This window comes from Mixophyes fleayi, chromosome 4 (genome assembly GCF_038048845.1).
Source record: "Mixophyes fleayi isolate aMixFle1 chromosome 4, aMixFle1.hap1, whole genome shotgun sequence".
Classification (NCBI taxonomy): domain Eukaryota; kingdom Metazoa; phylum Chordata; class Amphibia; order Anura; family Limnodynastidae; genus Mixophyes; species Mixophyes fleayi.
This window is the reverse complement of record NC_134405.1, coordinates 25984652-26000255: the sequence shown is the minus strand read 5'-3', so window position 1 is coordinate 26000255 and position 15604 is coordinate 25984652. Positions and strand designations below refer to the sequence as shown.

Genomic DNA, 15604 nt, shown 5'->3' with positions numbered 1-15604 from the left:
CCCAACAAATAAATGATAATAATAATAATAATAATCCTGCCTTGCGGTGGTTCTTGGTGAAGACCGGGGGACCCGTTAGACTCCGCGCATCTGTTTGGCCAGCGCAAGACCAGGCTAACACGTGTATCCATCACCACAGGGCTCGCCTCCTGAGACAAATGTTACAGGATGAATGTGAAAATACTGTAAAATCATCATGTAAAGAAAGAGGATTAGGGAGGTTAAGAAAGGGTTTCACCAACCACATACCATCTCAGAAGGCGGGAGGGAGCATGCCCAACGCCCTATATAAAAACATGCAACAGTTTGTTTCCTACTTGAATAAAGTTGGCCCAGGGGCTCATTGGGGTTGAATGCCGAGGCTATTAGGCAATATTGAGTATTACAAATTTGCCAATGTATTTAAATTTGCCTGAGTACAGGATATATAGCTCAGACCGAGAAGAATCTTTCATAGTCCTGTGAACAGTAACCGCTATAGCTGCATTCGGATTTTCCTATCTCAGGATGCCACCAAAACCATTGTCCACGCACTCATCATTTCCCGACTTGACTACTGTAACCTTCTCCTCACAGGCCTCCCCCTCTCCCATCTCGCCCCTCTTCGTTCTATACTCAATGGGGCTGCAAGACTTATTTTCCTTTCTCATTGCTCTTCTTCTGCCTCTCCACTCTGCCTTGACTTACACCGACTCTCTTTACCCTACCGTATCCTTTTTAAACTCTTCACCCTCACCTACAAGGCCCTCTCCCACTCCAGTGCCCCATATATCTCCAACCTCCTCTCCATTCACACTCCCGCCTGGTCCCTATGCTCGGCCAATGACCGTCACCTCTCCTCCACTCTGATCACCTCATCCTACTCCAGAATCCAAGACTTGTCCAGTGCTGCTCTCCACCACTGGAAGGACCTCCCACACTCTATCCGACTGTCTTCTAATCTGTGCACCTTGAAACGGACACTTAAAACTCATCTGTTCCTCAAAGCCTACCAGCCTTCCACTTAACCCTCTCTCCATGCTCGCTCTTATCGCCTCTCTCTTCTCGTCCCTTTACTCGCTACTCCTGAGCTTGTTCCCCTCTTCTTACTCCCTTTGTGCCAGCTGTCTCTTTGTCGTCCCTTTAGGATGTAAGCGAGCAGGGCCCTCTTCCCTCCTGTCTCTATACCTATTCTTCTGCTCCAACGTCACTGTACCACCTATGCTTGGAGCTCTTGGAGTCTTAGTATCATTTGTTTATTGTTCTGTACTGTTTTACCCTGTATGGTTTACTGTTCGTATTATGTAGGGCACTGCGGAAATCTTGTGGTGCCTCCTTATAACCACATAATGCTACCATATAACCTCTTAATATCTTCATTTAGCTCCAAATGACCAAATGACCATAGAGCCCCATTATAAGCGCACACTTCTGCCATTATTACATTAATAGAAGCCGGGCAGAAGGAGGACCCGACATTAGTCCTATGATTATTTATACAGGGTACAGTTTGTACTTCTTAAAGAACCTTGATTGTCTGGTGTTACAACCACTTAAAGACTGTCTTGCAAGACCACCAACTCTTCTTGGGTTGACGGTGTCCTGGATTGGAGAAAGAAGTTCTAATCCTGGCAATAGTCATTGTGGAATCCTCTGATTTGTCCTTCCTCCTTTAAGTCTGAATGCTCAAAAACACTATTGTCTTCCGAGCTTTTAACTTCTCACCTCCCTGAAGTGATGATGAAGGCTGGAAAACTCATGGCACTTGGACCTTCTATCTTGTAGCAAGCAGTTAGGTTTGTCTCCAGGAAACTTCCCTATTATTCTGTCCAATTTGACACCAAAGAGCAGGGATCCTTCAAATGGGGATTGACTAGCCTACATGACCTATGGATTGCTAGAGACAGGAAAAAACGTAGGTGAAGATGGGGAGCAGCCTTAAATACTGTCTGAGGGAATTTGTTTTAATTCATCTCTACCTAAACGGTACCCACAGAATAAAAATAGACATTGCGACCAGTACACAGAATGAGACGAGTTTTACTGGGTAGTTTTTCAGTTTCCCAAAATATAACATATGAACATTTCCAGACAGATCTTCATATCCTGGAAATTATGGACAGTTGGTGGTTGTTGCTTTGCTTGTCTAACTTTAATTACGTTATGAACAGTCTACCAAGGTCCTCTGGCCTGAAGGCCGGCAGTAAGAAAGCCTGGGATGCTATGTGCCCCCTGGATCAGTAACCCAATAATCTCCCAATTGTCCCAATTTAGATGGGATAGTCCTGATTTGAGGGGAGTCTGCTGCCGTCCCTATACTCGGGATGTTTGTCCCTCCTGAATCTCAGGAAGTTTAGATTTATCACTATGATATCACAGCAAACCTGGCACCGGTGCACATGACAACTCATAGGTGTTTTCAGAGGAGGAGAGCGGATGGCCTAGTGCTTTTAATTTTATAGCTATTTTTTGTCACTGGCTTTGTGGCGGGAGGGGGCGGTCTAAGGACCATCGCCACCTATGGTACATTTTCAGCCAAGAAGTTCAAGGTTAGAGGAACTACACCTACTCTTAGATTGTACGCTCCTTTGAGCAGGGTATTCTCTCCTCCTGTCTTCACCACTGTTAACTCTGCTCTCCAGCTACTTAGCCCTCCTCCTTGAGGACCCTCTTTCCCGCATCCCCTCTCGCTCCCTCCTCTCCTCTTGGGGGTCTCCCTGTCATCCGTGCCTTCCCTCTTGGACTCCGTCGTTGGCGGACCTTCCCCTCTCCCCTCCTCCGCCCCTCTAGCTGTGCTTTGAGCTCACTGAGTTACTGTGATTATTGTTTACTGTACTGTGCTGTCTCACCTCGTATTGTAATTTCGTTTGTCCCTGTACGGCGCTACGGACACCTAGTGGCGCCCTATAAATAAAAATTAATAATAATAAAATTAATAATAATACTCTATTCACAAACCCACCCGTCCCAGGCGTTAGTAACCACCAAACACATAAACAGGTCCCACCAAAACACACAGGCACACACGCCACTATCTAGTTCCCTATGCCTCTCCACTGCTTTGTGACATGTCTACCCCCACCCCAAATTATACCATCCTGTGCCCATTACAGTGTACCAGAGCCCAGCACAATACACCAGCGTGTGCCCATTACATTATAAAAGTCTATGCCCAATACAATATCACAGTCTATGCCCAATACATTATACTAGTCTGAAACCATTATATTATGCCAGTCTATGCCCAATACAATATCCCAGCCTGTGCCTATTACATTATACCAGTTTGTGCAAATTACATTATACCAGTCTATACCCAATACAATATCCCAGTCTGTGCCCAATACAATATCCCAGTCTGTGCCCAACACATTATACCAGTATATGCCCAATACAATATCCCAGTCTGTGCCCAACACATTATCCCAGTCTGTTCCCCACACATTATACCAGTATTTGCCCAATACAATATCCCAGTCTGTGCCCAACACATTATACCAGTATATGCCCAATACAATATCCCAATCTTTGCCCAACACATTATACCAGTCTATGCCCAATACAATATCCCAGTCTGTGCCCAACACATTATACCAATATATGCCCATTATACCAATATATGACCAATATCGTAGGCTGTAGTAGGTGTCTTTTGTGTTCGAAGACGGAGCAGACTGAGCTGCTTTTACTAGCGTATGTCCCGCCTCTGGGCATGCGCAGAGTGATTTTGCATACGGTATGTCCAAATCGGCAGATATGAGCCTTGATAAATCATCATCATCATTTATTTATATAGCGTCTCTAATTCCGCGGCGCTGTACAGAGAACTCACTCACATCAGTCCCTGCCCCAATAGAGCTTACAGTCTAAATTCCCTAACACACACACAGACAGACACACACAGACACACACACAGACAGACAGACTAGGGTCAATTTGATAGCAGCCAATTAACCTACTAGTATGTTTTTGGTCCCATAGTGTTCATTTTGTCTGACTAAATGAGTATGTTGATAAGAATATATAACAATATATATATATATATATATATATATATATATATATATATATATATAATATTATAAACTAATTATCCCACATCATTAAAAAATACTGTTTCACTCTGGATTAACAACATTTAAAATATCTTTCAGAGAGAGCTGTGGACCCTCAATTAATTATATTTTTCCCAAAATAGTTTTCCCTTCATCAACACAACTATAAATGTATATAAATGCAAGGTGTGGATGTCATTAGGTGGAAGCATCTATAAATAGTGAAGACCACCTGGAATGTGCAGCACTATTATGTAATGTGAAGAGAAAAGGAAAAAGTAGGGATTGCAGTTCTAACTGATGAGACTCTACTGCAAGCTTGATGCATATAATTCAGATTATATCTACACTTCGTGTGCACAGAGCTGTGCTATGATGAGACTCTACTGCAAGCTTGGTGCATATCATTCAGTTTGTATATACACTTCGTGTGCACAGTGCTGAAACCACAACACTCAGCAGCAAAACAACTGTACACAGACATATAAACAATGACATACAGGTAACATTGTGACGTGGTAGCTATGTAATCATGTCTCAGAAAGAATAGTCACATGGCTCGTTGGTCTAGGGGTATGATTCTCGCTTCGGGTGCGAGAGGTCCCGGGTTCAAATCCCGGACGAGCCCAATGTTTAATTTTATTTTATGTTCTCTGTTAAAGGATCGTGATCTATATAGGCTTATTAACTCTTATTATATGTATTCTTTTTCTTTTTTTATGCGTTTGTGGACCACTTGGTTCTTTTGAGCTTGATCCCATATTTTTTGCAATAATTCTACAATGTAGCAAAGAAACAGTGTAATGCAAGCCAGTCTTATATAGTGAAGTAATACAATTATAATAAGAGACGAGAGTGAGACGATGAGGGTGGGGGGAGGGGTTGAGCTAGAAGCTGTAGATGTCTTTCATGCCTACTGTGTATGGAAGACCTCGTGGCGCAACGGTAGCGCGTCTGACTCCAGATCAGAAGGTTGCGTGTTCAAATCACGTCGGGGTCAATTACTTTTATATTTCAAGTTAGTGGATGCAGCTTCCCCTCCTTGTCCTCATTATAATCCACAGTACACAAGGTAGCTATGTCATTAGTAGATATTGGACAAGGCATTGCAGATCATGGTGTTCATATGCACTATAAGGGGTAATATATTGGAGGGATTGATCAGTAGGGTGCACCAGTAGATATTGGACAGGAGCAGTATATTCAGGGTAGATCATTGGGCTCATAGCATTATATAGAGTAATTATATAGAGTAGATGCATAAGGGCAGTATGCAGATACATCTATTGGTCTTCACTGTAATCCATGTAACACAGAAATACCATTTTATTACATGGACATTGTATATGATTTTATTTATTGTATATTCTTAGACCTTGTATATGATTAGACCATTATAGGCAGGTGTGACTTAGTTCGTGCACATCGTTCCAAAGGAAGCGAATCCCTGAAAAAATAAATGCAAATTAAATAAAGAAAAGAACAGCCGACGAGGATGGGATTCGAACCCACGCGTGCAGAGCACAATGGATTAGCAGTCCATCGCCTTAACCACTCGGCCACCTCGTCTTCACGTCTGCTCTAGTTTTCATCACTAGCTGCTGTCATTACCTATTATTTATTGCGGGATTGCCAGGCTCACTATGGATCTTCTACCGACTACGGCAAGATGGCCGCGGGGCCATATAGGGTTAAAGGGAAAGATATACAATGGGGAGGAGTTTCTGCCCCAATGAAACATGGCCTCATAGCATAGCACCTTCTGAATATAAACAGACAGGCCAACTAGAAAGATGGCCGACGCAGACCCTCCATTATAAATGGGGCGTGGTTATTCAAATAAAGCAGATCATCGTTAGGACTGCGGTCAAAGAAAACTGATTATATATACATAATTAGCCTTATACATAAATAATAGTTTATTACTAGACTCTTAATGATTGGCTTAGTGTATGTGTAGGATAAAACCGTGTAATTGGATGAGCATTGAATTTCTCCCTGAGCTTACCCAGAGGGTTTCATGGTGTGACCCCTGCGTGACGCATTAGGTCGGTATCTTCAGTGAGGTCAATCCTTACCTGTTGCTCCTTATGGAGAAACAGACATGATGAATGGAGGAGGCTGATGTGTGATTACGCAACACTCCCGCACCGCCCTGACCGACAACTCGGGGTGTGTGTTATTCTGATATCTGACTATACTGATCGATCGTTATGTTGTGCAAATATAGATTGATAATGTCTGATCTATAGAGGTTTATATTAGTTATATTTGAATCTTGGGGAATGTAGTTCTTTATGTATTATATTCACATCTTCCTGTTATTAGGCAGCTGACAGTGCTATGAGTCCGAGCTCTGGCATCGGGCCTCGCTGATACAACGCTCGCCAGTCACACAGCGCTGCTGTCAGCCTCTCACAACAACCTCCATTTCATCCAGCGACAAAATGGCGGCCAGTATCCCCTTTCCTCGCACGCTGATTGGACGGGGCGCCAGGTGACAACAGCCGCATCACGGTCCTCCTCCGCCACTGGCTAAGGCGGACGCATGCGCAAATCGCCCTGCAGGTGAGAGGCGGTCTGATTGCATCGAGCCAATGGGAATCCTTGGCGTTGTGACCGTGGGCAGCGGGGGGTGGGGCCTGCTCGTGGAATAAGGCTTTTAAACTGACATCAGCCAATGAGGAGCTGCCTCTTTTGCGGTTCGATCAATCAGCGCACGGAGAACGGATCAGGTGACCAAGTTGAGCTTTGGCGGTTGGAATTCGAATCGAGCGTCGGAGACTAGTGTGCGAGCGGAGAGTGAGACACCGGGCGGCGGAGACACCGAGGTGAGCGGCCGGGGGTGATGGGGTACCGGGGAGGGGTGATGGGGTACCGGCTGCCTAAGTGATGGTTATCACTGTATCATGGGGTCAGTGCCTGTAGAGGGTGCATAGGGGCAGTATGACGAGGATGATGGGAGGTGATGAGGGTCAGACCTATGTGGGGTAATTATCACTATATATTAGATGGACAGTGTACTGGGAGCCGGCAGGAGGTAGAACATGGTGTTATAGCTGTGAGATCTAGCAGTGTGTAGGAGAAGTATATTTGGGGTAATAAGTTGGCAGGGGGTAAAACATGGGGCATATAGCTGTGGATAGGGGCAGTATATTGGTGGTAATAAGCAGACAGGGGGTTGAACATGGGGGTATATAGCTGTGAGATATAGCAGTGTACAGGGGCAGTAAGTTGGCAGGGGGTAGATCATGGGGGCAGTAAGTTGGCAGGGGGTAGATCATGGGGGCAGTAAGTTGGCAGGGGGTAGATCATGGGGGCAGTAAGTTGGCAGGGGGTAGATCATGGGGGCAGTAAGTTGGCAGGGGGTAGATCATGGGGGCAGTAAGTTGGCAGGGGGTAGATCAAGTTGGCAGGGGGTAGATCATGGGGATAGTAAGTTGGCAGGGGGTAGATCATGGGGGCAGTAAGTTGTCAGGGGGTAGATCATGGGGACAGTAAGTTGTCAGGGGGTAGATCATGGGGGCAGTAAGTTGGCAGGGGGTAGATCATGGGGGCATATAGCTTTTGATAGGGACAGTATATTGGTGGTAATAAGCAGATGGGGTAGAACATGCAGGCATATAGCTGTGAGATATAGTAGTGTATAGAGGTAGTATATTGGGGGGTAGTAAGTTGGCAGGGGGTATATCATGGAGGTTGTATGGCAGTATATTGGGGTAATAAGCAGGCAGGGAGTGGGTCATAAAGCTGTGAGATAGTAGTGGATAGGGGCAGTATATTGGGTTATAAGCAGGCAGAGGGTAGAACATGGGGGCATATGGCTGTGAGGTATAGCAGTGTATATGGGAAGTATAATGGGGGATAATAAGTTGGCAGGGGTAGATCATGGGGGTCATGATGCTGTGTGTGGTAATTATTAGTGGACAAGGGCAGTGTATAAGAGTTTACAAGTCTGGGTGGTTTATGCGGTTAGCAATGGCATATTTATAAACATTAGCTGTCTGGAGTAAGATAATGGGTTAATTTTCTCTAGAGGATTCAGTTAGTATGCAGAGCGCCTGCATACTAGGGTATCTAGTTGGGAGGGGCGGTAATGGGGCATTTCAATCTGAGTAGTTAATTTACTGTGTAGTAAATATACATGTAGCATGTGCGGAATAGACTGAATTGTTATAAGGGGGTGGGTCTGCTACTGCTGGTAATGGGGTCTCTGACACTGGTTCCCCTACTTGTCATTAGCAGGATGTCCTACAAGGAAAACCTCAATCCCTTCTCTAAGGTATGTGTTTAAATCCTGTCTGGCCATGGTGATAGTACCATTGTTCCACTGTGTAATATGGGAGAGCGTTCCTGTATTAAGCAGCGTCGGTGCATGCATGTTACCGATTTATTCCCAGCATGCAATCCTTTCCCATGCTCCATGTATGTTTTCTCTAGATGTTGTCATATGGGGAAATTTGCATTTTGGAAAATTGTTGGAATGCAAACGGACCCCCTGGATGGGGTGAAAAATGGAACCAGCAATTAAGACTCTAAAAGGTTTGGGATCCTCTGCTGTTTGCTGATTTAGGGGCTCATTGAGAGTTGAACGAGCAAATATGTCTGTAGACTTTTGCATATCGCATACCCTTATGTCTGCTGGAGCTGGCAAGTATAGGCTGTGTATAGGAGCTTGTTCACTTCCTTTTATTATATTGTTAATGTGTCTTCAGCATTTACTGCCCTGTCACATCTCTGCACTAGATCTATACACATTTGCACATCTGGAGCAAATACTTACTGTCCTTGAGTTGTGTGCATCTTGCTATGGCCAGGTCAACATATATATATGTAAGCACGCACAAAATAAGCAACTCAAAATGAGCCCCTAAGTTGGTTCCACAGTTCAAACCAGATAACGACCTGTTGTCATGAAGGACTCGTTCAGTACAGCATCTTGTCTTCCGTAAGCCAACCCTCCTGCGTTCTCCTCCAGCAGAGGCCTGTGTGGATCATGGACCCTGATGTGTTATTTGCAGAGCGGTTTGCTGAAGTCTGGTTCCATCTAGAAATCCTGGCGATATGCTGGCCTGTACGGACCATAACAAGCTCTTACAGTGGGGCGAATACATATTGTTTCATGTAAACCCTTTGTTTCGTTCCACAGTTCACCACTCCAACCAGTGCTTTGGGTCCCCAGAGGGTGCTAAGGAAAGAGCATTACCCGTCGACAATGACCTCGTCCCTTACAGGTAAGCTACATTATCTGACACACAGCTTGTATAGAGAAAATAAATCTCAATGGTCTCGTTACTAGAAAACTAATGGAAATGATTGAGTAAATGAAGAATACCTAGGGCTAGATTTACTAAACGGCGGGTTTGAAAAAAGTGGAGATGTTGCCTATAGCAACCAATCAGATTCTAGCTATCATTTATTTAGTACATTCTACAAAATGACAGCTAGAATATGATTGGTTGCTATAGGCAACATCTCCACTTTTTCAAACCCGCCGTTTAGTAAATATACCCCCTAGTGTATTGAATGCAAGTGCATCCTGAGTTTATTAAGTAATCAACATCCCATCGCTCGAGTCATGGGTATGTATAAATACTAGGTGAGCCCGCTAAATTTTGACTACCAATCTCAGTGCATCTCAAGCCTTGGCGTGCAAAACTATTATGTGATGCGTTTTGTCATAGGAAGTGCCACATCCCAGTCGAGTGTCAGACCCTTGTGGCATGGTGCACTCCTGCTGTAACCATTGCTGGTAGCTGCTCTTCTAGATGTCTGTACAGATAGGAGTATCACATTAAGCTGTATGGCTAATCACCCCTTTATCCCCTCAGTTTCAGCAGGCAGAGTGACAGTGACTGATAACCAGCATGATAGAGCAATGGACTGGTAAGTGCCTGGTGACTTATGTATAGAGTGCAGCAGTGAGTATACCCAGTGTGAAGGGTTTGTACTTCTAGTGTGATACAATGAGTGGCTGTAGTTTATCTCCCCTTGGTTTCATGGTCTTCTCTTCACTGTATCTGGAAAAGGAAGATGTTTTACTTGTCCCTCTCCAGGTTCTGGGCTCCCAGGTTATTTAGAAAATATAAATAAACCCTACTGCTCCCATCTTGTATTGTGCAATTCTCTCGCCTGGGTGGCTGGCTCGCCAGTTCTAGACCAGCTGTACGAGGGAGCTGGCTGGTAGCCGGAGTCCTGTACAAGTGGGGCCAGGGAAATACCGAACACTGGTGGCCGACTTCTTTAATGCCATCCACTAATAGTTCCTTTTTGTTTTGATTTGGGCAATTTAAGGGATATGAATGTCAGATACTTCCAAAAATTCGATAGATATATCAAGATAAATGTGTCCATTTTCGTGCCCAGTTGGAAAGATATCACTAACGTGGAAACTGTTGCATGTGGGTTTAGTGTAATACTCGTACAAGCTGATGTAAATTGGTGGAGAAACAAGCAATGTTTTCACTCGGTTTAGTGGTTTCCTGTACAACTATTAAGAACATTAAGAAATATCATCATCAGTTTTGTGTTATCACGTGTAGTATGTTCCCTTTCCATAGCGATGCATATGCTCTTCTTTCATTTAAGTACAACAGTTGCATGTTAAAATCAACATGTAAACCTGTATTGTACGACCTTATTATTGGCCTCCTGTCTGTAATCATGGGTTTATAGCACACAGAGCCTTTCTCATGCAGCCTGATGACATTGGGAGACTGGAGTCCTCACTGGTCGTCCGTCTTCTAGGGGAAGCCTTGTGACCCCAGGTTTTGTCTTGTTTACATTTGTTTGTGGGTTTACCAACACCGTTATCCTTTCCAACAGTCCCAAGAAGAAATTCACAATTGACGACTTTGACATCGGCCGCCCACTGGGGAAAGGCAAGTTTGGAAATGTCTATTTGGCCCGGGACAAAAGGACTAAATTCATCATGGCCCTGAAGGTGCTGTTCAAGTCCCAGCTAGAGAAGGAGAGCGTGGAGCATCAACTGAGGAGAGAGATCGAGATCCAGTCTCATCTCAGGTACATCTCACTCGCGGACCAGCTTTGAGTTTCACATGTCTTATGTTGCTTTATGCCACATGTGATAATATGAGCCGTATAACTGGTATGCCTGCCTGAGAAGCATAGTATAGACATTGGGAAGTGGGCAGTCACTGACAGATCACTTTGGATACGACCCTTCCCTGTCTCCCGTACAGAAAGCAAGTAACAGCTTGACTCTTGCCCCCATGTTGTAGTCCAGCTGGTATTGGGGTCCCCACTGTTTACAGATGGTTATAGGTTGAACAGGCTCCATTTGGCATATTTATTATACTTCCATTGTGGCGATAAGTGTGATATGTTTTTTATTGTATTGCTGCAGTAAAACTGACCTATCAACTGCATTTATTTGGGCTTTCAGTTCCCTTTGTTAAAATAGTGGTAGGAACATTACTTTAAAATATTGCTTTTGTTCTGTGAAAAGCATCCTGAGATGAGGACTTGTTAGATAGGCTTCCCCATGCAGTGTTACTGCTGGCGATAACAATGGGTAACCCCTTTGTTGTATAGGGAAATATGATAATGCCCATTTTCACAGTCTGTAAGGCTCTCGCATTGACGCCACATGTCCCCCACGTCTGGGGTGTCCTAGGTGCGGAGTCTCCATGGAAGCTGTTACCATAAGTCTTATTCTGATCTTCCTGTTGTCCACAGACATCCCAATGTCCTGCGAATGTATAACTACTTCCATGACCGCAAACGAATCTACCTGATGCTGGAGTTTGCTCCTCGGGGGGAGCTATATAGGGAGTTACAGAAATATGGGCGATTCGATGAGCAGAGAAGTGCCACGGTAAGTAAGAGCCATCTCTACTGGTATTATGTCTGGTCTGTGCACTGCCTATAGCGGTGTACCCCACTACAGGAGATCAGTGCCAGCACGAAGGAGAGATCTCTGAACCTGGCTTCACGTAAGAGCGGTCACATTCATGTAGCGGTGAGATTTTGAGGGTACAGTTAGTAGTGCTGACAGTTTGGGGCAGTTCTGCTCTTGGGCAGAGTTGTCAGATTACTTGCTTGGTCATTGGGGTCTACTGTTCCATTTGCAAGATGACCACATGCAGATAGTGGTTTTGCTGCAATTACCAACATACCTGATAGTAATCCGATTAATGTTCATCCCATTGTCGATCATTGGGTCATCCTGAGCCTACACGCTGCTGTATTGGGCCAATTGTCTGACATGAGGAGAAGTGGCTAGGTTAAGCCTATTGAGACGTTGGTAGCAGTCACTAGCTTACAGTCAGGTGGATAAGGTTACAGACCTCTTCATTCCTATTGTGGTACTTAAAGATTTAGAACTTTTTCTCAGCCCTACAAATATTACATTTCTGATGCACTAGTTCTTTTTAGGCACAGTGACCGGGAACAACATTTTGATTGACACATTAGACATGACCTTATTTCCAGCATTGTGCTATATTTAGTTCAGGGTCTGTGTTTGGGGCTTTCACACTTCTTTCTGGGACTCCTTTTATTAAATCTGGAATCTACCTGCTTGTGTGCTTCTCGGGTCCCTCTGGAGAGACTAAGGGCTAGATTTACTAAGCTGCGGGTTTTAAAAAGTGGGGATGTTGCCTATAGCAACCAATCAGATTCTAGCTTTCATTTATTTAGTACTTTCTACAAAATGACAGCTAGAATCTGATTGGTTGCTGTAGGCAACATCCCCACTTTTTCAAACCCGCAGCTTAGTAAATCTAGCCCTAAGTGTAATAATGGTGTAAGATGAATTTCCGTTGGGTGGCTTCCTCGTAGGGCAGTGCTCCTGGCTCCACCTATTGGCGTAATATTACGGAGCTGTTTGGTGTATCTTCTAGTAACTGACCCCCTGTTCTCTTGGCAGTTCATAGAGGAGCTTGCGGACGCACTCCAGTATTGTCATGAGAGGAAGGTTATTCACCGGGATATCAAGCCGGAGAATCTGCTCATGGGATACAAAGGGGAGCTGAAAATTGCAGACTTCGGCTGGTCCGTTCATGCCCCCTCCCTCAGGTACGGACAGATGCTAGTAGCTAGGAGTATACCGACGAGCGGTGGCTACAAGTACTAAGGTTGTGTTTCTGCTTGCAGGCGTCGGACCATGTGTGGGACACTGGACTATCTGCCTCCAGAGATGGTTGAGGGCAGGACTCATGATGAGAAAGTGGATCTGTGGTGCACAGGTGTCCTCTGCTATGAGTTCCTCGTGGGTGTGCCCCCTTTTGAGAGCCCCTCCCATGCAGAAACCCACCGCAGGATAGTAAAGGTAAGTTACTTCTAGAGTCGTTGCTTCCTGGTAGGAACTCTGTGAATGCGATACTTACCTTACTTCTCGTCCTCACAGGTTGACATTCAGTTCCCATCCTTCTTGTCTGAAGGCTCCAAAGATCTGATCAACAAACTGTTGCGTTATGTCCCGGCACAGCGACTCACACCAAAGGGTGTCATGGAACACCCATGGGTGAAGGCAAACTCTCGCCGTATTCTGCCTCCTGTCTTCGGTGCCACCCAGATGAGATAAACCCCGCTTGTACTGTTGTCGCTGCACTTCACGTCCACACACTGAACACGCTGCCTGGCCGACCGGTCATACAAGACTGCTTGTTCTGGATGTCTGTGTCACTATGGGGATTTTGTCAACCTGCAGTTTATAGTGTTATATGTAGAGCGCTGGTGGGTTATAGGGTCTATGATACTTGTTTGTATATAACCATGCAGCTTTGTGAACATTGTGCGGCTGGATCTGGTGCCAGTATATTGTGTGCGATCAGTGCATTCGTCGGGAGAATTTGCGTTTGTCACTTTGACCTATTTAGTGGAGTCTGTATGAACGGAGTGGGCTACATGTCTGGCTGGCGGAGCTTGGCCTAAATATGCGTTTGTTGGTTTTTGTTAAATCGAGGTATATTTATATATTGTGAAATCTCCATTGCCTCATTCTTTAACTTTTTTTTTTTTATTTTTATTTTTATAAACTTTCAAATTGTTCTAGTGTTTTATTCCAGTTTTCATGACACTCTATTTACTGTCCCATGTTTGTATATATGTATTTTCCTATGTAAATAAACTGCACATTTTTAAAACCTGTCTCTTACTGAGTTGGCAAAGGATTCATTGACCATTCCTATAATGAATCCAATCTTCATATTCTGCCAAAGGGAATAAAAAAAAGGAATATTTCTTATATGCAGTCATTGAAAAGGGTGTATGATTGCCCCCACACAAGGGTCTTTGGGGGGCAGGGATCCCACTAACTCCAGGGGGCAATCACCTGGAACCAATGAGGACAATACCACCAAACATGGAGCAGGGTGCTCACCTCTGTACTACATCGCCAGTATATGTCCATACAAGCTGTATATAAGGAGTGAGGACCAGCAGGACACTTCTCACATTGATCGTAATTTATATCTGACCATAGTTTTTATGCTGGAGGAACTAGTCAGGGTAAGTTGAATGTCTTCCCATTGGCTGGGGGACAGGGCTGTCTAGTTCATGTTCTTCCTCCAGCCCACAGTGCTGTTGTGGATATTTCGGGCGCATCATTTGGGAATCGCAATCTACAATAATGTCCAGATCTCATTTAGAAGTGGTTCCTTTAGGTGCCAAGTCCACGTTTTGCACTGGACAGTGATGGCTTAATAGTGACTGTGTACGACCAGACAACCTATTGCTGAAGAGTGCAGCATTGTGATATGTCTCTAAAAACAAATAGAGATTCAGTTATGGAGTAAGGATGTAGGTGGGTTTGAGTAAATTGTGTAGGCACAAAGACTTTGCAGTGTGAGTTAGTGGTGATGAACCTGAGCTATGCAAAGTTGGCTTATGGGTCCAGTTCCTGCCACCTCCCAGCACCCGAGTACTATCTGTGAAGTGTTCCCAATTCGCCAACAAATGCACAAGAAAGCTAGTCAGTACTTTGGAAGATAAATATTGGCTGATTTCCTTCCCCCTCCCCCCACCCCCTTCAGGATTATTGTTTAGGAATGTGACAGGAAAAGTGTTTTCTCTTTCATCCAATCTGGGGGACACTGCTACCATGGGGTTGTATGAGGGCACATGGAGTTGGCACCTAAATAGTTAAACTTAATGTAACTTGACAAGCTCCTGCCCTCTGCAACCCCTGTAGCTCCTCAGTGTAATTTAGGTGCCCAAGGAGTTGGGCTGTTTTCAGTACTGCTCTGCAGTAGTTGCTGTTAGTTAGGTTAGATTTTCTTTTATTTTTATTGTTTATTTTTACTTAGGACGTGGTCAGTACTGTAAGCAGCACTTGCACCCATAGGACTAAGTAGAGCACCGTTCATTTCAGTTACGTTGGAAGATGTCTTCAGTTAGAGGCTGTCACTGACTTTTCCTGGCAGGTCCGCGCTGCCTCAGGCATTGAGCCCTGATCGGTGAGCGCCCATTACAAGGAGATACCAATTCTCTGGCACAGGGGGGGACATGGATTTCGCCAGCCAGAACCAGAAAATTGAGAGAGCAAACAGTGCAGGGAGTGAGAACGGAGGGGCTCCCCCCACAACTTGGTATACCCCAGAGCAGGA

At 44.7% G+C, this 15604-nt stretch overlaps 1 protein-coding gene and 4 non-coding genes across 8 annotated transcripts; 4 read left to right on the top strand and 1 right to left on the bottom strand.

Moving 5' to 3' along the window:
* The first annotated feature begins 4590 nt into the window (after positions 1 to 4590).
* Positions 4591 to 4662, top strand: TRNAP-CGG (transfer RNA proline (anticodon CGG)). Its single transcript has one exon. It is a non-coding gene; the product is annotated as a tRNA-Pro (tRNA).
* Positions 4663 to 4962: 300 nt separating this feature from the next.
* Positions 4963 to 5034, top strand: TRNAW-CCA (transfer RNA tryptophan (anticodon CCA)). The gene has a single exon. It is a non-coding gene; the product is annotated as a tRNA-Trp (tRNA).
* A 487-nt stretch (positions 5035 to 5521) lies between these two features.
* Positions 5522 to 5603, bottom strand: TRNAS-GCU (transfer RNA serine (anticodon GCU)). The gene has a single exon. It is a non-coding gene; the product is annotated as a tRNA-Ser (tRNA).
* A 486-nt stretch (positions 5604 to 6089) lies between these two features.
* Positions 6090 to 6223, top strand: LOC142156250 (U8 small nucleolar RNA). The gene has a single exon (XR_012692316.1). It is a non-coding gene; the product is annotated as a U8 small nucleolar RNA (small nucleolar RNA).
* On the top strand, positions 6107 to 14143 carry AURKB (aurora kinase B). Of its 4 annotated transcripts, none has more exons than XM_075206474.1 (9): positions 6658 to 6865; positions 8280 to 8316; positions 9184 to 9268; positions 9866 to 9920; positions 10860 to 11057; positions 11733 to 11871; positions 12925 to 13073; positions 13152 to 13326; positions 13405 to 14143. In XM_075206474.1, exons 2-9 carry the CDS (start codon positions 8281 to 8283, stop codon positions 13579 to 13581), a joined length of 1014 nt encoding a protein of 337 aa, XP_075062575.1. In that variant the 5' UTR covers positions 6658 to 6865; position 8280; the 3' UTR covers positions 13582 to 14143. The 4 variants fall into 4 exon arrangements, with proteins under 4 accessions (XP_075062573.1, XP_075062575.1, XP_075062574.1 ...); XM_075206473.1 differs by having other exon boundaries at positions 6659 to 6865; positions 8277 to 8316; XM_075206472.1 differs by lacking the exons at positions 6658 to 6865; positions 8280 to 8316 and adding an exon at positions 6107 to 6206.
* Positions 14144 to 15604: the final 1461 nt, after the last annotated feature.

Coding starts and splice junctions, on each gene's coding strand:
- AURKB (XM_075206472.1), top strand. CDS start 6,159: ATGTGTGATTACGCAACACTCCCGCACCGCCCTGACCGACAACTCGGG. Junction 9,269..9,865: donor AATGACCTCGTCCCTTACAG/GTAAGCTACATT, acceptor TTATCCCCTCAG/TTTCAGCAGGCAGAGTGACA. Junction 13,327..13,404: donor CCCACCGCAGGATAGTAAAG/GTAAGTTACTTC, acceptor TCGTCCTCACAG/GTTGACATTCAGTTCCCATC.